Raw genomic sequence first — 27851 nt, 5'->3', positions numbered from 1 at the left:
TGTATGTATGTATGTATGTATGTATGTATGTATGTATTAGTGGTGGGTTGCCCCTGGTTCGCACCGGTTCTATAGAACCGATAGAACCCACTGACCTGAACGTCATCAAAAGCAATCTGTGCATGCGCAGAATAGCGCATGCGCGGGCACGATGCAAACCGGTAGTAAAAGTAAGTAGAACCTACCCCTGATATGTATGTATGTATATATCTATATATGTATGAATATACACATACATATATATATGTGTGTGTGTGTGTGTATATACATATATATATACATATATACATATATACATATATATATATATATATATATATATATATATATATATATATATGTATGTATGTATATATATATATATGTATGTGTGTGTAAATATATATATATATATATATGTAGGTCTTTGGTTTTTCGGGTTTTCTCCCGCGTAAAATTGGCAACGTTTCGACGAAGTCTCATTCGTCATGCTCCCAGAGGCATGAAGCTGAAGCCTGAAGATGACGAATGAGACTTCGTCGAAACGTTGCCAAGACACTTCCAATTTTACGCGGGAGAAAACCTGAATAACCAAAGACCTACATACAAATACCCGCAAAAATCTCAGAAAACAAATATAGACACACATACACATACATGTATGTAGGTCTTGGCGTATTCAGGTCTTTTCCCGTGTAAGGTTGAGAGTATCCAAGATACTCTCAACCTTACATGGGAAAAGACCCGAATACGCCAAGACCTACATACCTATACCGGTGAAAACTTATGAAAACAAATATACACACACATACATATATATATACATACATACATACATACATATATATATACATACACACACACACACACATACGTATTTATATGTATATAGGTATATATAGGTGTGTGTGTGTATATATATATATATATATGTATGTGTGTGTATACATATATGTGTGTGTGTGTGTATATATACACATAAATAAATAAATGTAAAGGCAGGATACAAATAAACGAAATAAACGAAGTAAAGAGAAAGCCAGGAGTGAGTTACCTTTTTTTTTTTTTTGCAGCAGGAGCAGCAGCAGGAGAGAGGCGGCGGCGGTCTTTCCCCCAAAGTGCCCCCTTCCCCCACCCCCCACCCCCGCCTCGGAAATAAAATAATAAAATAAAATAAAAGCGGCGTGGGTTTCCATGCTCCCTCCTCCCCCTCCCGCTCTTCTCCCAGCCTTCGCCCGGACCCTCCCCGAGAGACGTGAAATTGACTCAAAAGAGGCCGGAGCGGCGGCGGCGGCGGCAGGAGCCGCACATGGCGGAAGGTGGGGCTCTCCCTTCGCCGGCCAACCAACCTTGAGCCCGGGTGGGCTCCGCCCCGACGGAAGGCTGGGGCTCGGAGGGTGTGCGGTGGGGAGAGCCGGGCGGCGTTGGGCGAAAGCGCCGCGCTTACTTTAGGCTCCCCGGCCAAGTGGCGACGGTGCCTCCTCTCTTTGCCCGAGTGGCCAGGAAGCCGGCGGCGTTGCGAAGCGGCCGAGCCGGAGGGGAGACCGCTTAATAAAAGTGGCGAGGCTTTTTTCTTTCTTTTTTTTCTTTTTTTAAAAAAAAGGGGAGATCGCCAGCGAGGCTTAACCGGACCGCAAAAAAAAAAAAAAGAAAAAAGAGAGAGAGAGAGAGAGAGAGAAAACCTTGGTCTAGCTACCTTTTCTTTCTGTCTGTCTCTGTCTCTCTTTTTCCTTTTTCTTTTTTTAAAAAAAAGGGGAGATCGCCAGCGAGGCTTAACCGGACCGCAAAAAAAAAAAAAAAAGAAAAAGAGAGAGAGAGAGAAAGAAAGAGAGAGAGAAAACCTTGATCTAGCTACCTTTTCTTTCTGTCTGTCTCTGTCTCTCTTTTTCCTTTTTCTTTCTTTTTCCCCCCTTTCTTTCCTTTTTTCCCCCTCTTCCTTCCTTCCTTCCTTTTTTCTTTTTTCTTTTTTTTTAGCCATTTGATTCCGGAACGGGGGGAAAAAAAAGAGAGAGAAAGAAAAACACACACACACACACACACACACACAAAAAGGTGGGAGCATGTTTTATCCAGAATCACGTTGCCAGCGCGTGCGTTTGGGCATTGCAGTCTCTTGATCCCTAATATAAAAAAGAAAGAGAGAAAGAAAGAAATCGTTTTAAATTGGGATTTTTTTAAAAAATGTGGGGGGGGAGGGAAGGATGGGAGGAAGGAAGGGAGGAAGGGAGGGAGGGAAGGAAGTCTGGGGGAATCGGCACCCCTGTGCACTCACCTTGCATTTTTTCTTCCCTCCGTATATTCTCACACACATCACACACACACACAACACACGCGCGTGAGCACACACACCCCTTTGCTTTCCTCCTCCTCCTCCTCCTGCCTCCTTCTCTCTTCCTCCCCCCCACCCCCTTCACCTCTTGCAATGCTGCTTGTGCCGCTGCGCCTCGGTGTTCTTTCTTCTCGGTTAATATAAAGGGAGATTCTCGCATTGTTAGGAAAGAAAAGGAAAAAAGTAGAAGTGGGGAATCAAAAGGAGGAAAAGTAGATTCCTTTTTTTTTTGGGGAGGGGGGCGGATGGAGAAGGGGAGAGGCGTCTTTCCTCGCGAGTGAGAAACCTGTTGTGTGAACCGAGAGGAAGAGGAGCGTTCTTGGGAGTTTTTGTGGGGTGTTTTTTTTTTTTTTCCTGGGGAGCGAAGAAAGGAGGAGAAAAAAAAATTATTGAAAATAGAAGTTACTCCAGAAAGGGGGTGCTTCAAAAAAAAGGATCCGTTTTATTGATCTGTTTGTCTAACGTTTTTTAAAGGAAGAAACCTCGGCGGGACAGATTCTGATTAAAAAAGAAAGAGAGCGCGAGAGAGAAAGAGAGAGAGGAGAAGATACCAAGCAAGAAAAGAAAAGAAAAGAAAAAAGAAAAAAAAAGAAAAGGAAAAAGCTCTTTAAAACTGGGAAGTTTCTGGACTACACTGTACTGTATGTATGTTTGGAACCTTCTTTTTTTTAAAAAAAGAAAAAGAAAAGAAAGTACATTGATTTGATTTTAGCAAAGAGGAGGAGGAGGAGGTGTGGTGGAAGAGGAAAAAGAATTCCTAATTTAATTCCGTTTCTGGGCAACTACTGCTTGCCATCTGGGAAAGAAAGCGCTGGGCTCTTGAAAAGCTCTTCTGCACCCCCCCCTCTAAAAAAAATCGAAACCAGGAATTGTTTTAATTCCTTCTTTTTTGTGTGTGTGTGTGGCTGTTGCCAGGGTTAGGCATGGCAGAATCCAGATTTCTCTTGAGACTTTTGCTTTGCTGACTTGACAGCTTTTCTTGATTTTTTTTTTTTTTGCCTTCTTGGTGAGATCTGGGAGACTGTTAGAGGGGGAGGGAGAATTCCTCTTCCCGAAAGAAACCCGGTGATTTATTTCCACTTTTCCTCTGGATTTTGCTCCTCTCCTCTTTGAAGCAAACCCCCCCCCCTCCTCTTTGAACATTTGAACCTCTCGGGTCCCTGGGTGGATGAAGGTTCTTCTGGTGGGGACAGTTGCATGCCTGCAAAGAGTTTTGAGAAGGGAAGCGGGAAGAGAAGGAAGTTTGCAGAGCGCTCCTTTTTAGGAGAGAGAAAAAAAGAAAAGAAAGAAAGAAAGAAAAAGAAAAAAAAAGAGCAAAACGACCCGCAGCCATCTGTTCCTATAGAAAACAGACTCTCCCCCTCCCCATTTGAAAGCTTCAGATCCCGACAACTAGATCTGCTTTGCAGAAACCTGGATGGATGGTAGGATGCTGCACCGCTTCGTTCCTAAGAAGATCTTAAGAACTGCAAAGGTACCCAGAACCTGCTCCATCTCTGTGCAATAAATTAAGGAATCCCAGTTTTTTCCGCCCCCTCCCCTCAAAAAAAGAAAGAAAAAGGAAAAAAACCCGAAGAAGTTGGCATCCCGCAAAGGGGGACGGGAGGGGGGGCAAGAGAGAGAGAGAGAGAGAGAGAGAGAGAGAGCGCAAGCCAGACGGAGGCGATTAAAGGGGAGATGACCTCTCCCACCCATCCCCAGACGTTTTAAAAAAACATGCCAAAATAAAAAAGAGAAATGAGCCGGGGTCCTTCTTCTTAAAAGCATCAAAGCGTTGCAAAAGAAAAGAAAAAAAAGAAAAGAAAGAAAGAAAGAAAAAGAAAAAAAAAGAGCAAAACGACCCGCAGCCATCTGTTCCTATAGAAAACAGACTCTCCCCCTCCCCATTTGAAAGCTTCAGATCCCGACAACTAGATCTGCTTTGCAGAAACCTGGATGGATGGTAGGATGCTGCACCGCTTCGTTCCTAAGAAGATCTTAAGAACTGCAAAGGTACCCAGAACCTGCTCCATCTCTGTGCAATAAATTAAGGAATCCCAGTTTTTTCCGCCCCCTCCCCTCAAAAAAAGAAAGAAAAAGGAAAAAAACCCGAAGAAGTTGGCATCCCGCAAAAGGGGACGGGAGGGGGGCAAGAGAGAGAGAGAGAGAGAGAGAGAGAGCAAGCCAGACGGAGGCGATTAAAGGGGAGATGACCTCTCCCACCCATGCCCAGACGTTTTAAAAAAACATGCCAAAATAAAAAAGAGAAATGAGCCGGGGTCCTTCTTCTTAAAAGCATCAAAGCGTTGCAAAAGAAAAGAAAAAAAAGAAAAGAAAAGAAAATAGGCAAGAAAGAAAAAAGAAAGAAAGAGAAAGAAAGAAAGAAAGAAAGAAAAAGAAAGAAAGAAAGAAAAAGAAAATCTCCTGGCAAAGAAAAAAAAAAGAGGGGGAAGAAAGGAGGAGGTTAAACCGAGCGCCAATCAAGTAAAATGCAACTTTCGGAGGTAGCAGCGCTTGTGGTTGCCCTTATTGGGGTTTGTGTCTGGACGGAGGATGGGAGCAAAGTTATCTCGGATCGCTACGCGGTGTACTGGAACAAAACCAATCCTAGGTAAGTGGGGTGGAAAAAGGGGGGAGCGAGCCAATCTTGAGGGTGAAAAAACAGAAAAGAAAAAAGGTTTTTGCCTGTCTTCACTTGTGTTTGAAGGGGATGGGGCTCTGGGGGGAGAGGAGGTTGTGAAATTGGTGGGGGTGGGGCGTCCTTGGACTTTCCCTGTAGATTTTTTTTTTTTGGGGTGGGGGGAACGTTGGACAAAGTGGAAGGAGGAAGAAAAGTTTTTTTCCACTTGGGATGCCTGAAATGGAGATAAGCAATCTTGTCTCTGGCTCCCCCCCCCAAATCAACCCTCTTTTGCAAAAGACATTAAGTAGAAAAATTGCAGCCAAGAGACCGCTGGAGGAAATATTTCCAGCTGAGTTCAGGAAAAAAAAATTGCTTCTTCCAAACTATCAACCTTATTATTATTATTTTGAAAAAAAAAATGCATCCCGTACCGTGGCTTGTATCACTTGTACAGGCTGTGCAGAGAAGTGGAGTTTGAAAGTTGGAGTTTTATCCTGTCTGGCGTGAGGAAGATTAACCTACAAAAACTCTTGGGAAGTGACCTGTTTGGTTTTTTTTTTTAAATGATGTCAAAAAAAAATTTTTTTTTTGTGTGGGGGGTGTTATTTTTGGCTGGCAGAGAGGTGCTATTTTGATTTCTTTCTAGCTCAGCTGCTGCGTTCTCATGGTGTCATAATCTGGGTTTGTCTGGAAGTTCAGATCAGGCAATTCCCATCTTCCTAAAATTTGTAATGATTGCAAATAGTGTTCTTTCTGCTAAGGGCTGGAAGAATACCTCGCATAAAACATTTTTGGTCTCATTTTTGCAAATTGATATTTGCTTAGTCATCGTTGGGGGGGGTGGCATTATGGTGAATGTTTATTCCTGGATATATATTTTTTTGGCAAATAATTGGGTCAGGTCATCTTTCCCTCAACAAACGCTCGAGCACCAGGAATGCTAGGTTTGCATAAATTTCACATCCCTTTGCTAGTTTTAGGCTAACTTGGATAAATTTCACTGGGGTGCCCTCTTGTCTCCCATCTCTTCCCCATGCTTCAGGTCCCCCAAATAATCGAACATTTGGGGGCTATGGACACACAGACACATACGAACATATACACACACACACATAGCCACGGACAAGCAGCTGTCCTACATTTTGGCACCTTGTTGAAAATAAGAAATATTTAAATCAGTCATCCAGAAGTCAGTTCTAGGAAGTCATAAGACTGTGCAGCCAAGGAGAACAATTTTCTGAAGCGGTGCAGACTGTAAAATCAATTATATGTCACTTAAGGTCTCGATCTTGTCAAATTAAAACAGTTTTCTACTGTGCCTCTCTCTCTCTTTCTCGGTCTCCTTAACCACTTTGGATGGAAATATGGTTTTCTTTCGTTCTTCTTTTTTTTAAAGAACTTGCTGGACCAAATAGGCGGACCTTATTATTTCCCCCCACACACACACACAGCTTGAAGGGGAAAGTTTTATATTTCCAATTTAGATGGGGGACCAGAGGGTGGGGGGAGAGTTGCCTTAATGTTCCTGTAGGATAGTTCTAAATGTGATGGTACCTAAAACTGAACAATCTTTGGACAATCAGGCTGGCAAATGGTAGAAGCTCACCCAAAGCAACGGATTTTTGGTGAAGGGCACGGTAGTCGATTATATTTTTTTGTTCAGAGGGTTGGGTGGGTTTAAATTGCTTCTCTCCACTTCTGATATAAAGAGCCCTAATTGGCAAACTGGTTGGGTTATAAAGGTCAGGTAAACCCCAAATTCTTGGAATGTGGGGTCTGCTTGTGCCACCCTTCTCCATACCAGTCTGTAGTGGCCTGCCAGCTTGTGATGTGAATGCAAACCGTGTTTAAGTGAGTCCTCTTACTCTTCCTAGGTCCAAAGTAGGGCTGAGCATTCAGAAGTGACTTTTTCCCCCCTCTCGCTCAGGGCTTATAACAGCTTTCTGAAGTAGCTGAAACAGGCTGTTGGATGACAGCCAAATCTTTGATTGCTCATAATGGACAGGATCTTAACCCCAAAATAACAGCTTCTTCTTCCTTTAATCTTAGCAAACGCCAAGCCCACCCTCCCAAAAATATTATTTTTTTAAAAAAAACCTTTCGGAAAAAGTGATTCTTATTCAGCCTCCGTTGAAGGAGAAGCTAGCATTAACTTTCCCCCTTTTTCTCCTCCCGTTTAGTATTTCATACATTGTGTTTAGTGTTTCATAAATGGTGCATCGCTTCTGAATCTTGCATGGGTCCATCATTTTCTCTTTAACTCTGAAATCTTAAGGAAACCTTTCCTTTTTTCTTTCCTTTTTGCAATTTGAGCCCAACTATAAAAAAGGGAACAAGGAGAAGTTCCTTCTTTATCCAGACAAAAAGACTAGCTTCCCCATACAATATTCATTTATTTAGAGCAAAAGCTAAAATAAAAAATAAAAAATCCCCACGAAATTAGCAGTCCGTGGGATACTTTTAGGGAACAACGGTAAAATTATGCCTGCAGTTTTTTTTTGGTGAGTGCCTTGGCTGCGGTTGAAGGTTTTGTGTCTCTTGGCACAAGTTGTGTTGTGACACTTGTTTTCAGCGCCTCTTAGCTACCTGCTGATGTGTCAGGGCTGTGTTAATGCGTGCAGGAATGGACTAGGGTGTCATCCGCTTATGAGAAGGCCCACAACGGACAGAAGCTTGGGAGTCTGAATTGTCTGAACTTTTCACCAAAAAATAAAATAAAAAAAATAACAATAAAAATCTCCCCATTGGACACAAATGCCCCAACCTGCAGGACTCTTTAATGGAAGGGTATTCTTGGTTTGTTCGCAACTCGGAGTCTTTATCTCTTCTCTCTGCCCACTTCCTGCCCTGAGGAATAAAGAGCTTCATTCTCCAAAAAAAAAAAAAAAAATGTTTTAGGATTGAAGGAAACTGGGGGTTGATTTCCATGCAGACCTCCCGTACTGTAAGGACATAGAGGAGAAGTTTAGAGGCCATCTTGGAGATTATGGCTGAGATTTGAGGGAAGTTGTCTCTGGGGACCGTCCTATTCTCTTGGCACTTGCTCTCTTCTGGGACCAACTTCGATGGTCTTTGCCATTACAGTTTAGCAACCTGAAGAACTGGGGATAATATAATCTTTTCTACTTGGGGGCATTGGGTGGTTGAGGCCAACCTATGTGAGTCACATGGATTATTTTTTTTCAAGGAGGAATTCTCCATTTGTTTCACTAGCCATTAACTTCTTTCACTTTTTCCCCCTTTCCCCCTCCCCTGTTTGCATTGCTATTTCCACATTTCCCCCCACCCCCCGCACCTCAAAATCCCAAGAGGTGAATTTGCCTGATTTGGGTTGATTTTTAATTATTATTATTATTATTATTTTTTAAAAGCGGGTGGGCCACTGACCTTCATTGAACCTTGCCTTAAAAATGCAATCCTTATTTTCTCACTGTTTGTATGGCTTTCTTTGTGTGATGTGGAAGCTATTTTATGGCTTCTGGGTTTTTCAGGGTTTATTTTTGGGTCTGGGCCTTCCCTCCCATTTCTTACATCATTGATAATTATGATTATCTACTTCCTGATTCTTGGCTTTGTAAAAATTAGCGGGTCCTCTTGGTGGGAATCTCTGAAAAAAGTCCAGAATGTAGCTTTGAAGAAATGTGAAATATTTGGAGTTACTGTTCTGTTTCCCCCCCCCCAAAAAAACTGGAAAAGATTACAAACTCTCATAATTTAAAGAAAAAAATGTGTCTAACGCAGAGCCACTAGAACTAAATTAATTTTTTTCATCATCCTACCAGTACTTTATACATAATTCTAGCGAATGCTGGTGAATTATCCTAATAATAATGCAGTGTGTGACTGCGTTATTTTTCCGTGAATTTGTCTATGGAAACAAACCCAACTTCCTAGTTTATTCTCATATTGTGAGCGTTCGCAGGTAAAACCTAACATCACGTCCACCATTGCTCTTTCCTCTCCCGCTAAAACCAAAGAAAATCAGATGTGCAAAAATAGTTTGCAGGGATAGGGTTGCAAAGAGGCCGATTTTGATTCTTACTGATCACAATAGCAAAATCTAGCTAGCAGTTCTTTCACATTTCATGGTGTCAATTTTGTGGAAAGTGTGTCAATTGTGTTGAAACTTAAGTGGGTGAGAGTTTGTATTGCTAGGACAGTGTTGGGCGAGCTTTCTACCCTTTAGAGTGGAGTGGCAAAAGGTGTCGATTTAGGGGATCGTTTCCTGAAAGAACTTGAAAAATAAGAATTTCAAAGTAGATCTTGCTCAGTGCTTAAGGAAAAAAAGAAAGTTTTTTTCCCCTCAGTTGTACCTATAACTGACCGAGTTAGCTTGAGCATCTGAAAAATAATGGTTTATGGTTCACTGGTAGGAAAAGAAGACCCTCAATAAGATGAATGCACCTTGCTATGAAATTCTAGATTTGTGTATAAATCCAATACAAAGTCCTGAATGTACAGTGGAAATAGGAAGCTCAAGAGATGAAGTCAAGATAATATACCTTCCCCCGCCCCCCCTTGGAAGGCTGAGGAAGACCCGAAGATGTAAAAATCCCACAAAATCTTTCACGTCTATAATTTCCCTTCGTCTGCAGCTCTCTTTCTCCCTTTTCCCATTTATTATTCCCCTCTGAAAGCCACCGTTTCCATCTTGCCTCCTTGTCTGAGTAAAGGGGATGCCTTCCTTGATAATTGTGTCTAAATTAAAAATCAATTGTAAATTGAGACACCGGGAACTTCGCCCATTCTGAATGTAATTTTTGATCACCCGCAGGCATGCTTGATATCACCGACCCGTCAGCGTGTTTTATGTGGTGGCCATGGGTCTGGAGAACATTGAGAGATGTTTATTAAGTATGTCTCTGTGTAGGCTGTTGATTGAAATACCGGCGGGTGGGAAAGGTTAGGCGTTAGACAAGGGTGGAGAGTCCCGTGTGTGTTTAAATGATGTGTGTGTGTGTGTGTGTATTTGGGGTGGGGGCCGGGTGGGGGAGGAGTGGTATTTTTAATCTGAAATTCCTCAAGCCAAGCTGAAGTTGAATTAAAAACAACAACAACAACTAGGCATCTTAGAAACCTGCTGTCATCCCAGCAAAACGGCCGCCATGTTATATTTCCAGCAAGGAAAAACATCTTGAGATAGGTTTGCGTGTTGAGCAGAATTCAACTTGCGAGTCCCAATGGTCCAACTTGAGGTTCACAAAGAAGACTCGTTGTCCACTTGGTGCACCAGAAGGACCCAGAAGATCTTTAAGGATAGCTTCCCTCTGGCTTTTCTCCTGCCATCACCTTTGTTTCAGTAAATTTAGGAATATCCCTTTGCACTGGAACGGCATTCGATTTGAAATACCCGATGTATTTTGCAAATAGGTGTGTGTTTTGTTTAGTTGGCAACGCTTTCTTTCTTTACTCTGGAGCTTGGTAGAAGGATTCCTTAACTGGTAATCATTTGGGTCAAGAGGCTGGCCTGTCTTCTGACTGTAAAATTGCCAAGGGTTCAAACGACTTTGGGTTGAGTGTGGATAGATGCCAAACCCAAGTGCCCGGAAAGATTGGGTGGGCGACCTATAATTTGGTATAGGTAACCCCTGTGATTTTGGAAGGGCGGTAGTGGGGGTTTGTGTCTGGGAGCTGGATGGACTTCGGAGTCAAGGTGTCCCCATTCCGAGCAAGAGCTGAGATGCTGTTAGAAACCCAAGCACATTTCTGTTCTTTGTGATGGTGTGACCAGAGAAATCATTTCCAAAGTATCAGAGATAAAGATTTGTCATTGTTGTTCACGCCACCTGCCACAGTGTAATGGGCAGTTTTAGTGTAATTCTAGAATGACAGTTTCCTTGCTACCAGATGAATTCCCAAGGAGACCACTACATAGCTATCTATCTATCTATCTATCTATCTGCAGAAGGAAAAAGTGGGAAAAAAATAGAGAGATGGGTAAATGGTTGGCTATTTTCTCTCTCAATTGGCAACGCAGATCCATCCCATTATTTTATTTTCCTTTGCCCTCCTGGCCTGTATTTAGCCACACAAATGTTTCTCTTGTTCAATTGTTGTTATTATTTCTTCCCAAAGAGCTTTCACTGATGTGCCCATTCAGGACTGTTGTTTCAATTCTCTCTCTTTTTTCTCTCTCTCTCCCTCCCTCCCTCTCTCCTTCTCACAGTCCTCCTCCCCAAACATAAATGTCTCGAAATTCTCAGCAAATTTGTAGAATTACGGGAAATCAGTTTGCACTCTTGTGAATATTTCTGGACACGACCACTGGGCAATGGGTTAGATCAGATTCCCTAAGAGAATGGTGTTAAAAGATTCAGTTGCTGAACGGAATAAATTCTTAGGATCGGTGGGTTTTTGATAATTCCATGAAGCGTCCTAATTTCAGAAGGAATCAGATGCTAGGTACTAGATTTTGAGGAGAAGCAATAAGAGAGAGAGTGTCTTCTCCTCAAAGTACCTGTAATTTCCATTGTGGTACCTCACAAACACAAAAGATGAATGCATTAGAAAGAAGCTGAAGTTAGAAAGACCTTGGATGGTGAACCACTATAAAAGAGAGCTCTAAGGCTGGGAAGGAAGCAACAGCAACTCAGAGCATAATTAACAATAAGACCATGTAGACTTCAAGGTCCGTATTATCTGGAGAAAAGATCGTTAGCCTTTTCAGTCTGGCATTCTTGGAAAAAGGTTCAGACAGTTATTGGAGACCCCATCTGAGTGAAATTGCTAATAAATAAGCTTTTGAGTTTGAGCTGGTTCAGTTTCTGAGCTTCTGCCTATTAATCTCTTACCTTCTCGAGAAGAAACCTACCTTTTGAGGTTCATCGTGAATTTTTCTTGCTGAATTTTCTACCCCACTTAATATTGACCATGTCTTTAGTGAATCAGAAAAAATGTGAATGTGGCAATTTGTGCTCCCCCCCACTCCCGCCTCCGACTCTGCTAAATGTTTGGGGTACTTCATCCATCCCTTTCTTGTGATGGTGGCTTCATCCTTCTGAAGGATGGTCTTCGGTTGTTTTGAAATAGGCAAGCAGGCTAAGAATGGGATGGGCAAGAAGGATGAAAAGAAAAATAGAAAGAGGTGATCCCCCCCCCAAATAATCTTTTCGTTTGGCTGAAATCAGGATTGGCAGTCCCTGATTTCTCCACCATTAACGATAAAATAATTCTTCTTCTGAAGAACACAGGCAAAATAAGAGGGCACCGCAGAAAAATTCAGCCTAACTGAAAACACCTCCCTATTCTTCCTGTTCTGGAAGAGTGACCCCCTCATTTCTTTTATTTCTTTAAAAGGTTGGTGTGGCCGCCCGTCTAAAAGCGCAGCAAATACCTCCCTTCCGAGGTGGTTGAGATAATGGCCCACAGTCCCAACTGGAGGCATTCCAATTCTTCCACCATCTTTATTCTCTTCTCTAAGAGGTGGACATTTTCTCTCTCTCTTTTTCCCTATCTCTCCTCATTAATGAAATAAAACTATTGATTAAACGTGTTTGCTTACCCGCTACAATCAAAAAGACTTCATGGTCTACAAGTCAAGCAATATATATATATATATATATATATATATATATATATATATATATATATATATATATATATATATATATATATATATATATGTATATATGTAGGTCGGTATATATATATGTAGGTCGGTCGGTCTCCCGCGTAAAATTGGAAGTGTCTTGGCGGGAGAATTTTACGTGGGAGAAAACCCGAATAACCGAAGACCTACATACAAACACCCGCGAAAACCTCAGAAAACATATATATGTATGTATGTATGTAATATATATATTATAATATATATTTGCTTTCGTAGGTTTTCACAGGTATGTGTATGCAGGTTTTGGTATGTTCGGGTCTTTTCCCATGTAAGATTGGAAGTATTTAGATGAGATCTCATCGAAACGTTGTCTAAATACTTCCAATCTTACACGGGAAAAGATCCGAACATACCAAAACCTGTATAATATCTATCTATCTATCTATCTATCTATCTATCTATCTATCTATCTATCTATCTATCTATCTATCTATCTATCTATCTATCATCTATCTTCATGGTGGTATGAAAATCTCCATGGCATAAATCTAGTAATCATCCTCATCAAATAACAAACAATGTGTTAAAAAAGTAACCAGAATAGCCTTCAGTGGCAACCAATTAATTTAGCACCAAGGGTTGGTGCTAAATTAAACTACCTTTCTGGAAAAGCTTTGTCTTAAAACCACTTTCCTTCAGGTACCTGTCCTCCTCGTTGTGACTGTAATTCCCAAAGTGGATTTCAGGTTAAGATAAGAACAACATTCTTTGCTATTTGGTTTCTCCCCCCCCCACCCAAAAAAACCTCCAACTCAATTTATGGAAGACACCTGCAAGGTGTATCCTTATTAGGACATGATAAATTCCATCATGGCTCTTGAAGAAGCTGGACCTCCAAGGTTCGGTTGTTTTCCTAGACAGAACTTCCAATATTAAGACATGGAGGAGGAACTCAGTTACAAGCTCTTGTTTGTTTTCTGATGAGAGAGGCATCTCAGCTTATTTTCCCAGTATACCCTTGACTATAAATCATAGGAGCCTCTGCAGGATTATGCAGGGAGGGCCTATTTTTGGAGGGTGTGTGTGCGTGGACGGTTATTCTTCTGACCTGCTCTTGCACATACATTAATATTAATTCCTTGCCACATTTCACCTCTCTTTTCCATTCATTTTTGGAAAGGGGTTGTGTGTCCCCTTTCAGGGCAGGGAATCTGTTATCTCCCTGCCCAGCGTCTTAACTTGAAGTGGGGTCGATTTATTCTCCACCCATGCTCAAATTTTCGCTCTTGATCAGCCCAGATCTAATTTAAACCAAACCTTTCTACCGGTATGGAGAGAAAAAAAATATCCCTGCTCCTTTCTTCCCCCCCCCCCATGCCCCCCAAATCGGGGCTGAGTTTCTCAAATGCCGTTATGCCCCCTTTTTAAAAAAAGAAAAGTTATCATTTTAAAATGCCTCCCCCCACCACCGCCTTCCTTTTCAAATATCCAGTTGGCCTGTCCATTCTCCCAAACCGTTAAATCCTCTTTATTGGTTCTTTGAGCTGTCTCAGCCGGGCGGTTAATAAACAGCAGATGCAAACAAGGTCCAATTTCTCTCTCTGGGGGACACAATTGTGTTTCCCCACAGGTTATATATTTGGCTGTCTTGTGTGCTGAATTCTAAGCGAAAGGTGGGGTCGGTCGGGCTGTCGTTGGTCTACACTTGCCTCCTCCTACCGTCTCATTGGTTTGAGTCTTGGGGTGGAAGGTTTGGGGTGCAAATAAGGGCCGCCTCGTCAACCCCTCCGGTTCTAAATTGTAGCACGGTTTCGCATTCGGTTTTGCGCCACCATCTTGGTTTTATCACGTAGGCAGGCGCGTGCGAACACCTAACGGACTGTCTCAGTGTGTTGTTTAGAAAAAAAAGATATGCCACCATTTCGGTGACATACGAAGACATATATTTAGGTTAGAAGTCTTATCTGCCTTGATGGTTTAACCAACCCGTGCGTCTTTCTTGTGTTAGTGTCTCTTGTTTCCCTCGTTCGGTGCTTTTGTCCTAATTACGAGAAATCATTATATAACAGTAGCTGTACAGCTGAAGAAAATACGAACATATGTATCCCAGTAGACGTGTATTTCAGTGGAACGTACTTTACAGAAGTACAAAAAAAGTCCTCACTGTGAATTTGTATTATACACATGTGCATATTTTGTGAGTGTGTGACTGTTCACCCAAATGTACATACACATGGTGTTTTGTCTTTTATTTTGATACTTACATTGAATATTTTCTTAGATCAAGATGCTGTGTGTCTAATCAACAAAACCATGCTATTTAAAGCTGATGTTTTATTGCATGTAAACATCCTGTAACTATATGCATATGCATATATATATATATGCATATGCATATGTACACATGCAGACTCATATGTAATACATGGGCACATACACTATATTACATACACATATATACATGTATTTATGCCTACATGTACACATACCTACACATGTATATAGTAAGCATATATTACACATACCTATACATACATAAATGTATACATATGTTGCATACATGTATACACACACACACAAACATATACATACACACAAATTATGCACACACAGATATACACACGCACACACTCACTCACATACACACACACACACATGTATGTGTATATGTATATTTGAATGTCTACTCATCTTTTTTTAATGTTGGATCAGTAAAAATGACACATGAGAATAATAACAGCTGAAAAGATGATTTCCCCGAACTTATGATTTACATTTTGTCTGTGTAAAGGAGAGAAAAACAGAGAATGAAAAATAGGGAGAACTGGAAGGAGGTACACATTACTGGCTATTTTACAATGGGTGGGGTACTGACCAGAAAGGGGGAAAAATAAAATAAAGAGGAACGTTAGGTATAAATTAATTACCTCTACCTCTACAAAGTTCATTTGAAGTAGGTAGGATAAGGACGATGGATGAACGCCAAAGGTTTTGTGAAAAGGTTGAGGTTTGCAAAGAGGTTCAAAGGAAAAGAAGAAAATGTTTAAATAGCAATTGTATGTCTGTGTGTGATTTCCTTGTTCTGAGTATGATCTCCTAACCCCTACGATATGATAAATTGTTCATATTTCGGGTCATTCCTGATTTTAGAGGACTCCATAGTAATCTTTCACAATAACACCGATGCAACTAATTCCTCCCATTCCGTTTTTCCCTCTATTATATGACTTCAAATTGTAGAGTTCATGATGCCAGAACCATTTTTATTTTCTTCTGCTCATTTCTGCATCCATCTGCAAACAGTCATCTATGTCTTTAGCCATTTAGAGTTGCTGGTGGTGTCACCGGTTCACTCTTGAATTATAGCTTGGGGATAAGATATTTTTCTCCCCTCTTTTATTTCTGACTTAACCCAACCATATTGGCTGTCAAGAAAGAAAAATGGCTCAGATTTGCTTACCCCCCCCCCGCTCCTGCACCCCCCCCCAATTCCCTCCCCCAATTCTTCTTGAAATTTCATTTTTAGGGGCCCTAAACAAATCCAAATTTTCATCTCCAAATTCCAAATGAACACACCATCAAAAATTCAGTGGTCATTGCTTGTTCTGACTTTGGTGTTTTATCTCCTTAATTTTGTACTAACAAAATGTCCAAACTGGGGGGTGGGTCACAATTTCTCTGGGAGTCTCAAGCAATTTAGAGAAAGGTTGCAAAAATAGTTTAAATTAACCACTTTTTTTTCCTCTGTCAAGCCAAGGTAGTGCCCATACATGATCCTTCTTTGCTAGGGTGAATCCCTATTGGACTTGTTCTGGCAAAATGGGGCGCAGATTTGAAGATACCCCAGTTTTGTTGCCCAAACTGTCAATTTTATTCACCAAGTGGCTGCAAACATTTTATTTCTCGTTTAAATTAACGGTCACACTATTGCTCTGTATATAATCCTTGCTGTGCCATGGTTACATTGAAGTAGGACTTAATTTTGAGTGGGCACATTTAAGATAGTGCTTATTAGCGCCAGAGGTGAACACTTATCCAGGCGTTAATGCATATTATTTGAGTTATTTTTATTTTTAAATGTTTGCAATACAGTTAAGGATTTAAGGATTTTTTTTTCTCCGTTGGATATTGAAAGGTGGGAAATCTTTGATCCGGTGATGCTGTCACAATTTTGTTTTTTCCCCCTGTTTTACAGCTGTTTATGGCGCCACACTCTTAATCTGGTTAAATTAAAAATCTAGAAGTTGCCTTCACATATTCCAGGCTGGATTAATTTTATCCTTGGTTTGGTGTGGGATTTTGGGGTGGCTTGGTGGGGTAGACCAAGCCTTAGGCTCAGGTTATGGTTCTGAAAAAAGGCGAATGCCTTAAGCAGATTAAACACATTGCATGAATGCAGCCATAGAGTATAGGAAGAAAATGTTTTTCTTGGAAAGAAGGCATGTTTAAAATTATTAGATTGCAGCTTTGTGGGAAATGCATGGGAGTACTGAAAATGAGACAGAGAAATAAAAAAAAAAACCGATTAAATCTTCAGGACCTCCAAAATCACACGTGAAGTCCTAGGCCAAGACAACATTTAAAATCCTGGCTCCTGAAATGTTTTGTCTTGAAATACCTAGGCTGAATATTGGAATACTCTTTTTCTGAAATGTACAAGGATTTGAGATTCTTGGCTGAATAATTTAAATTTCCCAGTTTCTTCCGCGGAAGTTCTAGGTTAGCACCAGGTACAAGTGCCAGAATCTCATGATCAACTCAATTGCCTTTCCTAACAATTAAATTCTCTTAGGTTTCCCATTTACCGTCATTCTGCTTTTTTCCAGAGGCGGGGGGAACAGGACATTGAAAGAATTTGGATAGGGTGAATTGCTAGTTTGTCGTCCTTTTTCTGCTTCAGAAATCTCTGAGGCTTGCCTGGAACCTACTTCCAACATTCATGGAGGCCACCAAACAGGAGAACAAACCTAGGTAGACTGTTTTTTTCAGAACGTGCAATGTGTGGTTTGAAGGGGTTGATGGGATCTGACCGTCCCAAGTTAGTTTGTTGCTTGAAGCTAACAATGCAATGTTTTTTCTGGAAGATGCCCAGAACTGGCCTTGAAAACAGAGTTGACTTATACTGTAGTAAGTGTGGTGAAGATCTGTATAGTATAGTACAGCCTACTGTAGTAAGTTCTGGACATCTTCATAGCTTCTTTCTTTCTTCACCCAAAGTCTGACCAGGTCACTGGTCAAATATAAGGCAAAGGTAAAGGTTCCCATTGCAAATATGTGCTAGTCGTTCCTGACTCTAGGGGTGGTGATCATCTCTGTTTCAAAGCCAAAGAGCCAACGCTGTCCGAAGATGTCTCCATGGTCATGTGGCCGGCATGACTAAATGCCAAAAGTGTACAGAACGCTGTTACTTTCCCACCAAAGTTGGTTCCTATTTTTCTACTTGCAATTTTACGGGCTTTCAAACTGTTAGGTTGGCAGAAGCTGGGACAAGTAACGGGAGCTCACCCCATTACGCGGCATTAGGGATTCGAACCGCCGAACTGCCGGCCTTTTGATCGACAAGCTCAGCATCTTAGCAATTGCACTTAGACTTATATACCACTTCACAGTCCTTTCAAAGAGGTGTAAAGGGTCAGCCTATTGCTCCCAACAATCTGGGTCCTCATTTTACTGATCTTGGAAGGATGGAAGGCTGAGTCAAATATAAGTGTTCTTTGCAGATCTTTGCTCCGTACAAAGTACGTGACATAGGGGTCAAATGGCAGGCCTTTACTGTGGTCCCCCCAATTTTATGGAACAGCCCCCCCCCCCCGCCCCGCCCCAGAAGGGCAGATGGCTCCTATCCTGCCAGCATTTCACGAACAAGCCAGTTTTGTTCCAGGATATCTTTGACTCACAGATCATTAGGACAATCGAGTGATGGTTTTTCACAGTGCTATTTTTAATCCTATGTATGCGATTTCATTTTTTTAAATTGTGTTTTTGTTGGATACTACTCCGAACACATCAGGATTCGGGGCAGTTGTATCAACAGCGACAAATAAACAAATGAAAAATAATACTGCAAGGATGTATCCTGTAGTTGTATTTGTGCTTTCCCTCACTTTATTTCTAGTTGAATTTTCACCAGGATTTGGCGCCAGGTTTTTGTAGTTTTTAATGTTTGAATTCTGCTGAATTTTATAGTTTTAATATAATTTTATTATCTTTTAATTCCGATTGGGTGTCATCGAGAGAAAGGACAGCTATATAAATACTATATTATATCTACATACCTGCACCTATATCTATATATCTAAAGCTATATCTATATGTATATCTGTTTATATTTCAGATTTCTGAACTGCCCATCTCCCTCAAAGAGGGACTCTAAATCTATATCTATATTTAATAGTTATATGTCCGTCCGTCCATCCCTAAGCATATGTTTCATTTATATATAACTGTAGATTATGTCTGTCTATGTCTGTCTGTCCATCCGTCCGTCCCTGCCTGCCTTCCTACCTACCTACTTACCTACCTACGTATCATCCGTTATCTATCTATCTATCTATCTATCTATCTATCTATCTATCTATCTATCTATCTATCCATCCATCCATGCATCCATCCATCCAAATCTTTTATTCTCTCTCTCCAGAAAAACGCACATACACACACATTATTACATTATTATTACGTTGTTTTGCATCCTGCTTACATGCCCCGCCAACATATTTTGAGGGTAAGCGGTGGCGTTTATGCAAAGCTGAGAAAAGAAATCAGAAGGAGTTTGCCAAAGCAATTAAAGGCATGAGGCAAGAGAAAGCAAAGCAAATGTAAAAACATTGTCCTTTTAAAAAAACGAAAAAACTACTAAGCGATCCAAATTATGTGGGGCAACGTGCAGATTCTTCTGTGGCCTGATCCTTTTCTGCAGCAAAGGTTTAAGAGAAATGGCTCTTGGGTCCGGCTTGCATTTCATCAGCTTCTTCTGCTACCCCACACTGCTTCCTCGCCATCTTAGCTAGCAAAATTGGTTCCTGGCACAGGAGAACGATGCTTTCTGTCTATATTAAACAAGCTGTCTTTGGCTTTCATAGTAGTTCTCAGGATTGTTTCAAGGCAGCTCTGAGCAGAGACAGCCAAGCAGAAGGGAGATTTTGGAATTGTTGCAGCAGGAGGGGAAAAAAATAAAATAAAAAATAAAAAAAAACCTCAAGCTTGCAGAAAGCTGTAGTTGTCACTTTTGAAATACTGAATGGCTCGTATCCTTGCTATGAAATGGATTTGACATACCCTGGAGCAGGTTCATTTCTTAAAGCAAGAACTAATTAAAATCCATAAATAATTTCATAAAATTCTAGCGTTAGAAATTGGATATGGGCAGACCGGGAAACCGGATTAGTCCATTTGTAGGGCAAATAGAGTGCGGTTTCGTTCAGAATTGAAATGGATTTCCCCCCACCGTACCAGTGTAGACAAATGCGGTGCCAGTCAAGAATTTTGCCTGTGAAATCATGGCTTGTTTGTGACATTGATTAAGCGAAGTGCGCCAAAGAACGCCTGTCCTGCCATTTCTCGTAGGAGCACAGCAAGACCTCTGTACTTCCATAACGCACGGCACAGAATTATGGGTTTCAGTGTATTTCATTTATTTGTGGTTATTGCATTATTTTTTGCAAACAACTCGACAGGTCCCACACACCACCTTCCTCCTATTTTCCCCCCAAAAACAACCCTGTGAGGCAAGTTGGACTGAGAGAGAGGGATCGGCTCAAGGACACCCACCTGGCTTTCATGCCTAAAGCGGGACTAGAATTCACAGCATCCTGGTGGTTAGCTCAAAGACACCAAGTCGGCTTTCATGATTTAGGTGGGACTAGAACTCACAGTCTCCTGGTGATTATCCCAAAGTCACCCAGCTGGCTTTCATGCCTAAGGCAGGACTAGAACTTACATTCTCCTAGTGTGTTTCCCCGAAAATAAGACCGGGTCTTATATTATTTTTTGCTCCAAAAGATGCATTAGGGCTGATTTTCTGGTTAGGTCTTTTTTTCGGGGAAATACGGTACTAATTGCATCTGTCTTAACTGGGGCTTATTTTTGGGGTAGGACTTACATTATGAGCATCCTGAAAAATCATGCTAGGGCTTATTTTCCAGTTGGGTCTTATTTTCGGAGAAACAGGGTAGTGATTGGCCTAAAGTTACCTGGCTGGTTTTCATGCTTTAAGACAGAACTAGAACTCACAGTCTCCCGCTCTTAACCTGGTACCTTAACTGTTAGACATAAACTGCTTAGGGTTAAAGTGTCATGAAGGCAGATTGTGGTTAAATGCTAGGACACATCTTAGCAGTAAGAACCGTTCAATCATAATTACCCAGGGAAGGGAGAGCGACTCTACTTTGTTAGATAATGGCAAGTAACGTTTGGTGTTCCGATCATGGTTGAATCTGGAATCTTGCATTGATCAAGGAATTGGATTTGATGACCTCAAGATCTTCCAAACTATAATTTCTGGACAGGGAGACACCTGGAAAGAGACACCTGGAAAAGGAACTTCAGGAGTGGGTGGGAAAGCCATATGGCTGGCATTGATCATTTCCTCTCCTACTCACTGGTTACTTAGTAGTAGTAGTAGAATAGTAGGGTTGGAAGGAACCTTGGAGGTCGTCTAGTCCAAACCCCTGCCCATGGTGGCTTAATTTAAGCCCCAGCTGTCACATCTCACCGTGTTTCTCAACTCTGATAAGTTGGAGATGGGTGGACCTCAACTCTTACAGGCTTCTGGGAGTTGGTGTCCACCCATCCCCAGCTTGTCAAGGTTGAGAAACATTGGCTTCAGTGTTCCTCCTTCCAACGGATGGAGCTTCTCCATGGAAGGAAAACTCCCTGTTCTTGCTCCCACAAGGAGGAAAGGATATGGCTTTCCGACGATTTGAACCTCATGGACCAAAGGGGACCTTCTGCAGGCAGAACAAATTTCCAGCTCCTGAGCTACAGACCGTGGCTTTCTTGACTCTACATCGCACACAGCAAAGCCATAATTGGAGCTGGGGATCCCTGATCACATTCGCTTGGCGCTTCCCCCCCACCCCACCCCCCTGAGCGCTCGGAGAAGACGCCACTCATCATTACTGAAAAGCGGCAAGGTCTCTGTCAGCTAAAGAAGATGCCATCTTGTGTATTACAGACATTTCTCTCTCTCGCCCCCACCTCACTTCCAATTGTCAGATAACACTGACGTACATTTATTTATAACATTTTAATTCTGGCCTTCTCCAAAGAGCCAGAAAGAGCATCCGCGGCCTTCTTCAGTCCTCCGCGCTCTGTTTTCTTCCTGGCCTCTTGACAATCCCTAGAAGCATGGTTTTGGCTGAGAAATTAGAAATGGCTTAAAGATTGCCGTTGAGTAGGGATTTGGACCAGTTTGAAACTCAGCCTGAGCTGCTTAGTTGGGAAATGTATACATGCCAGTGCTTCCTTAGCAGTTCTTCAAGCATAGCATCAGGGTTTGCTTTCCTTCTTGATGCGTTCCTTATTTTGTTGGGCACTCATTCAGAAGCCTCGTTGGCAGCGAGTTGCAAGCCTGTGTAGAAAATGGATTTGTATGTTTGTATTTAGGATGTAATGGAAGGGTATAAAAAGCGAGAGGCCAGGTTGAAGGAAGGTAGCAAATGCATTTTCCCGCACACCTTTTGAGGAGAACAGGACCTCGTTTCTCCGAAAAAAAATAGGCGATGTGAGTAGTGCCGTTTCCTCTTTTCGAAGCTTATCGAGGCAGCTTGTCCCAAAGGCTGATGAAAACCTTTATCGTGCATTGAATGAAAGCCGGGCTAAGTTAGCTTCTGTTCGACTCGGCCTCTTTTAAGAGGGGAAAAAATTGCTACCACTGTGGCCAATGTTCCTAATAAACATGGCTAGGATTACGGGCCACCTCGGAAAGTTGGCTTAAGGTAACACGTGCTCCTTCAATCGCTCGGGCTGCGACGCACGAATGCTCGGTACCTCTTCGTCTTCTGCAAAGGGGCTTTGTCACAGTTGCAAGAACGCGCCCGTCCCACCATGAAACCTGAAGGTTCAGACGTGGAAGGAATCCCCCTCACGGATTTCCTTTGGAGCAGAACGTTGGCTTATTTTTCCACGCTGATTCCAGCACGGGGAAGGTGAAGGGGAGAGATCAGAATGCGTGACTTCAGATGCGTGTCGATTCTGGGCTCAAATAGGTCGAAAAAAATAATAATCTGACCTATGAAACATACGTTGGAGATGTTTCCTACGAAAGAACCAAAGGGAGGATTTTGCCTGATGTGGTAGGACAGCACAATATGGGGTTTGGGTGAATTGGCCTGATGTTTGTTTGTTTATTTAGAAAATGTATATGGCCGCCCAATCAGCCTTACTGACTCTGGGGGGGCTTACCAAAAATATTGACCCATCCGGTGTTGCAAAGGGATGTTTTGCTTTGAGATTCAGCAACTGGGAGGTAGGAAGCCATTTAGATATGAGCTTTCTCCGTATGGAACAACCTACCCCTAAAAATTTGGAGGTGACACCGCGGTGGTGTTTACAGGACAGTCATGTCCCAAAGGGCCTTTGTTTGATCTCTGCTGTTGCTGAGAGTGGGCTTTGGATTTTATTTATTTAAATTTAATATAAATTTTAGGGTGCTTATGGCGTCCGCGTACACCTAAATCGTCGGGCGTCGATTTGGGGCTGGTGGAATACGAACCTGGAAATAAATAATAAACTTGAGGAAAAACCACAGAGATTTGGGTTCCTGTTTTTAATTGCCTGGCATATGTCAGAATAAAATAATTGAATAGTCCTTGTGTTGGCATAGATCGGATGGAGACACCTCTAGGGATGTTGGTTAACTTGTTCTCAGGTGCGTACAGGGGAGGAAGGAAAGGAGGGAGAGAGGAATGGATGGATGGATGGATGGATGGATGGATAGATAGATAGATAAACAGACAAACAAACAGATAGACAGATGAGTTGGGAGAGATGGATGGATGGATGGGTGGATGGATGGATGGAAAGACAAACACACAAATAGGCAGATGGATGACTATATAGAAGATAGATAGAAAGATAGATGGGGGAGATAGATAGATAGATAGATAGATAGGGAGAGAGAGAAAGAGAGAGAGAGAGAGAGAGAGAGAGAGAGGGAGAGATGGACAGTCACGTTTAAACTCAACACTGGAGTGAATATGAAAGATGTTATTTGCTTATTTTGAATTGATTTGATTTTTACCCAGCCTTTATTATTGTTTAGAAATAACCCAAGGCGGCATGTGGGCACAGGGGCCGATACTAAGTCAGAATTGGCGCCAGGGATGAATTTTTCAGCTCTTGATTTGTAGCAGAAACTAGATTTAAAAGTCAGGCACGCACCAGCGGAAGGAGATTTGGTAGCATCTTAGTATTCTCCAAGTCGGTCGTGGGCACTCACGGTTAAAGCTCGGTTGATGGGGGACCCTGCCCTGGCTGTTATCTCAGGCAGCCGCTGCTAAAGTGGAAAATAGCACGCTGGGTGAATTGATAGACAATTTCGTCTAAAGGGGCTTTCTTTGTTCTTAGGCTTGCTGTGATTCCCCCCCCTTTTAAAACAGCCCTTCGGTTAGTTAATTATCCCTTTAGAGCAGGCCTAAAATATAAAACAAGTCCCTTTCCATGAGCTGGGTGGCCACATACTTTTAATTAATTATTTATTTATTATTATTATTATTATTACTATTACTAATAATAATAATAATAATAATAATAATAATAATAATAATAATAATAATAATAGTAATATAGCTCTTTGGTTGTTCGGGTTTTCTCCTGTGTAAAATTGGAAGTGTCTTGGCGACGTTTCGACGAAGTCTCATTCATCATCTTCAGGCTGCTTCGTGCTTCTAGGAGCAAATATATATACCACAGGTCCCTGCCCTAATAAGCTTACAGACTCCAAAGGCAGTCGAGCCCAGTGGTTGGAGATCGTGGGTCGCTTTTTAAAAAAGGACTCTCGTTTTCCCGCTTAAAATTCAGACAATATCTCTCTATATATCACAGGACGTTGCCTGGAAGTGTGTGGTGAGGTGAGGAATATTATCACGAGGCTAGAACAAATATTGAAGAGAGATTTCTTGCGCAGAATATGTTTCTTTTTCTTTCTTTCTTTCTTTTTTCCCCCCCCAAAGCGGTGATGAGCATTGATTGACACATGAGGATATTGAAAAGAAAATAAGGCCCCTGTTTGCATTAACATTCGCATCCTAAAAGCAAATTGTAAAGTTCCCGTCGTAATAGGTTCTGATCAAATTAACTTTTCTGGAAAATGCGCCGAGCATTGTCGGTTGGTGTTTATATTAGCAAGCCATTATTCTGTGATTATAATGGGTGGTAAAATATCTCGGGATAAGTGAGGGGCGAGAAGTCATGGTGGTGTATGTAAATCTCTTTTCTGGAAAAGGCCTTTTCCCCCCTCTGGCAGTCATCAATGCTTAAAAAAATTATATCTCTATCTCTATCTATCTATCTATCTATCTATCTATCTATCTGTCTGTCTGTCTGTATCTCTCTCTCTCTCTCTCTCAAGTAGCTAAAAAAATACATCAGAAACCAATCTGGCATCTTTAAAAAAAAATTCAGCGTACCATTAGATGGTCGGCTGCCGTAATAATTGTATTAATTTAAAAAAGAACACACACCTTTGCTCATTCTCTTGTTATTTTAAGTGGCCTGGCTTTGGCCTCACCTTTTGATTTTATTATTATTTTTATTATTAAGAATTTATTGACAGAGGGGTTGACGGCTCCTTGAAATTTGCGGCTCCCGCGCCCTGCGGCTCGAAAGCATTTGTTTATTTATTTATTTTGCTGCGAGAACCTTTCACAGGGCCATCGTGGAGTGCTTTTGAAAATAATAATAATAATAATAAAAAGAAGTAAATAGATTCTGAAGAACTTTTAAGTTAGCGGGATGGGTGGAAGTGGGGATGAAAGCCAGGGAGATGAGATTTCCAAGGCCATGGAGAGCGGTTCTGCCCTCGACATGAGCTTTTTCAAGAGGCGTAGTAGCTCCGAGGAGGCATACAAATGATGGCTCAGTAGCCTGCAGTGAGTATCTAGTCTGCAAACTACTCGTCTCGCACACAAGCGGAAGGAAGGATATTCTAATGACCGAGTTGTTCTGCTTTCCTGAGGAGAGCAGGATTTTCTTCAACCCTTCACAAAGCTTTGCAACAGAAAGCCCTTTTTTGCACGCCATTAATAGCCTGCCTTCCTCCTCCTCTGCCCCCCACTCCCCCGGCAAACTCCCTGCCACCCCTAGTTTGGTTCCCCCCCATAACCGGCTCTTTGCTGCCTTGTTCTGCTCAAGTGCTTCCTATTGTAAGCGAGCTAATTACTATTTAATGAGCCACTAAGCTGAGAGGCAGTTTGGTTTAGTGATTAAGGCACGGGGCTAAAACTGGGAGATGGTGAGTTCTAGTTCCGCCGTTGAAAGCCCAGCTGTGAGACTTTGAACCAATCATGAATTCTGGTCCCATCTTAGCCAGGAAAGCTGGTTGGGTGACCTTCATTCTCTCTCAGCTGAAACCACTTCAGAAGGTTGTTATTTTGGGGACAATAGGAGGAATAGAATAGAATAACAAGAGTTGGAAGGGACCTTGGAGGTCTTCTAGTCCAACCTGCCGCTTAGGCAGGAAACCCTACACCACTTCAGACAGATGGTTATCCAATCTCTTCTGAAAAACATCCAGTGTTGGAGCATTCACAACTTTTGGAGGCAATTAACCAGTTGTTCCACTGGTTAATTGTTCTACCTGTCAGGAAATTTCTCCTTAGTTCTAGGTTGCTTCTCTCCTTGATTAGTTTCCACCCATTGCTTCTTGTCCTGCCCTTAAGTGCTTTGGAGAACAGCTTGACTCCCACTTCTCTGTGGCAGCCCCTGAGATATTGGAAGACTGCTATCATGTCTCCCCTAGTCCTTCTTTTCATTAAACTAGGCATACCCAGTTCCTGCAACCAAGGAGGAAGGAACACAGGTAGTCCTCGACTTATGACCAACAATGAAGTCCAAAGTATCTGTTGCTAAGCGAGACATTTGTTTTCTTAGCACTTTTCTTAGCATAGTTGTTAAGTGAATCATTGCAACTGTTAAGTAAGTAACACAGTTATTGAGTGAATCTGGCTTCTCCATTGACTTTTCCTTGTCAGAAGATCGCAAAAGGTGGGTCACATGACCCTGGGACACTGCAGCTGTCATAAATATGAGTCAGTTGCCAAAGTTCTGAATTTTTGATCATGCTGCAATGGTCGTAAGTGTGAAAAACTGTCATAAGTCACTTTTTTCAATGCCATTGCAACTTTGAACGGTCCTTAAATGAATTGAGAATTGAGAACTACCTGTATTAGGCATGCTTGCAGCCTTCAATTATTTGTAAAGATAATGTAGGTGGATACAAGTAAAATATGAATATAAATAAGCCAGAAAGCTGCGGAATGAAGAAAGAATGGGTGCCCTCGGTCACCAATAGTACAGAGATAATGGATCCAAATGTCAGAATAGCGGGGATCTACCAACCTGATGCTAAATCGTTAATGCAATGAAGAAGACAGTCCGATGATCTGCCAGATTTAGTTTTCCCATCAAAATCCACCCATAATGATAGCCGACACAGAAAATGAGATTTACGATTTTTTTTTATTATATTTTTTATAATAATGACTTAATCTGCCATTGTCTTGTGGTTATGAACCATCCAGAAGGAGCTTCTATGTAACCCTCAGTTTTGTTTATTTTTTTTAAATTGTTAAAAAAAATCCGTATCTCTCTTTTAGTCCTGTCGGCGTTAAGGCAGCACAAATCTTCACAATTAAATAGCCTTACAGTTTTAAATAAAACCACATATGGTTAAAATGCAAAAGGGGCCACTGCATAAAAATACAATAAAATATTTAAACATCTCCCAGTTAAATGAAATCTTAAGCGTTTTCCTGGTGAGGCAAAAATTGATTGGCTCTTTGAAGGTGTTTAAAGACAATGTGGAATGGTTATAGAACTACAGGCAGTCCTCGACTTATGACCACAATTGGACCCAGAATTCCTGTTATTGAGACATTTGTTAAATGAGTTTTGCTCCGTTTTATGACCTTTCTTTCCATAGTTGTTAAGTGAATCACTGCAGTTGATAAGATAGTAACCTGGTTGTTAAGTGAATCTGGCTTCCCCATTGTCAGGTCGCAAAAGGGGATCACATGACACAGCAACGGTCATAAACACGAACCGGTTGCCAAGCATCTGAATTTTAATCACATGATCATGGAGATGCCGCAAAGGTTGTAATTATGAAAAATGGTCATAAGCTGCATTTACAAGTGCCATTGTAATTTTTTTTCATAATAACAGAGTTGGAA

At 41.6% G+C, this 27851-nt stretch overlaps 1 protein-coding gene across 1 annotated transcript in view; it reads left to right on the top strand.

Annotated features, from left to right (window-relative positions):
- Positions 1-4109: 4109 nt before the first annotated feature.
- Positions 4110-27851, top strand: part of EFNA2 (ephrin A2) — a 342469-nt gene continuing 318727 nt past the window's right edge. Inside the window, exon 1 of the mRNA XM_058163522.1 lies at positions 4110-4898. Within this exon, the coding sequence (XP_058019505.1) occupies positions 4777-4898 (122 nt within the window). The 5' untranslated portion in view covers positions 4110-4776. The remainder of the gene's footprint in view (positions 4899-27851) is intronic.

This window comes from Ahaetulla prasina, chromosome 1, assembly GCF_028640845.1.
Source record: "Ahaetulla prasina isolate Xishuangbanna chromosome 1, ASM2864084v1, whole genome shotgun sequence".
Lineage (NCBI taxonomy): Eukaryota > Metazoa > Chordata > Lepidosauria > Squamata > Colubridae > Ahaetulla > Ahaetulla prasina.
Note: the sequence above shows the minus strand (reverse complement) of the source record. Positions and strands in the feature narration are given on the sequence as shown.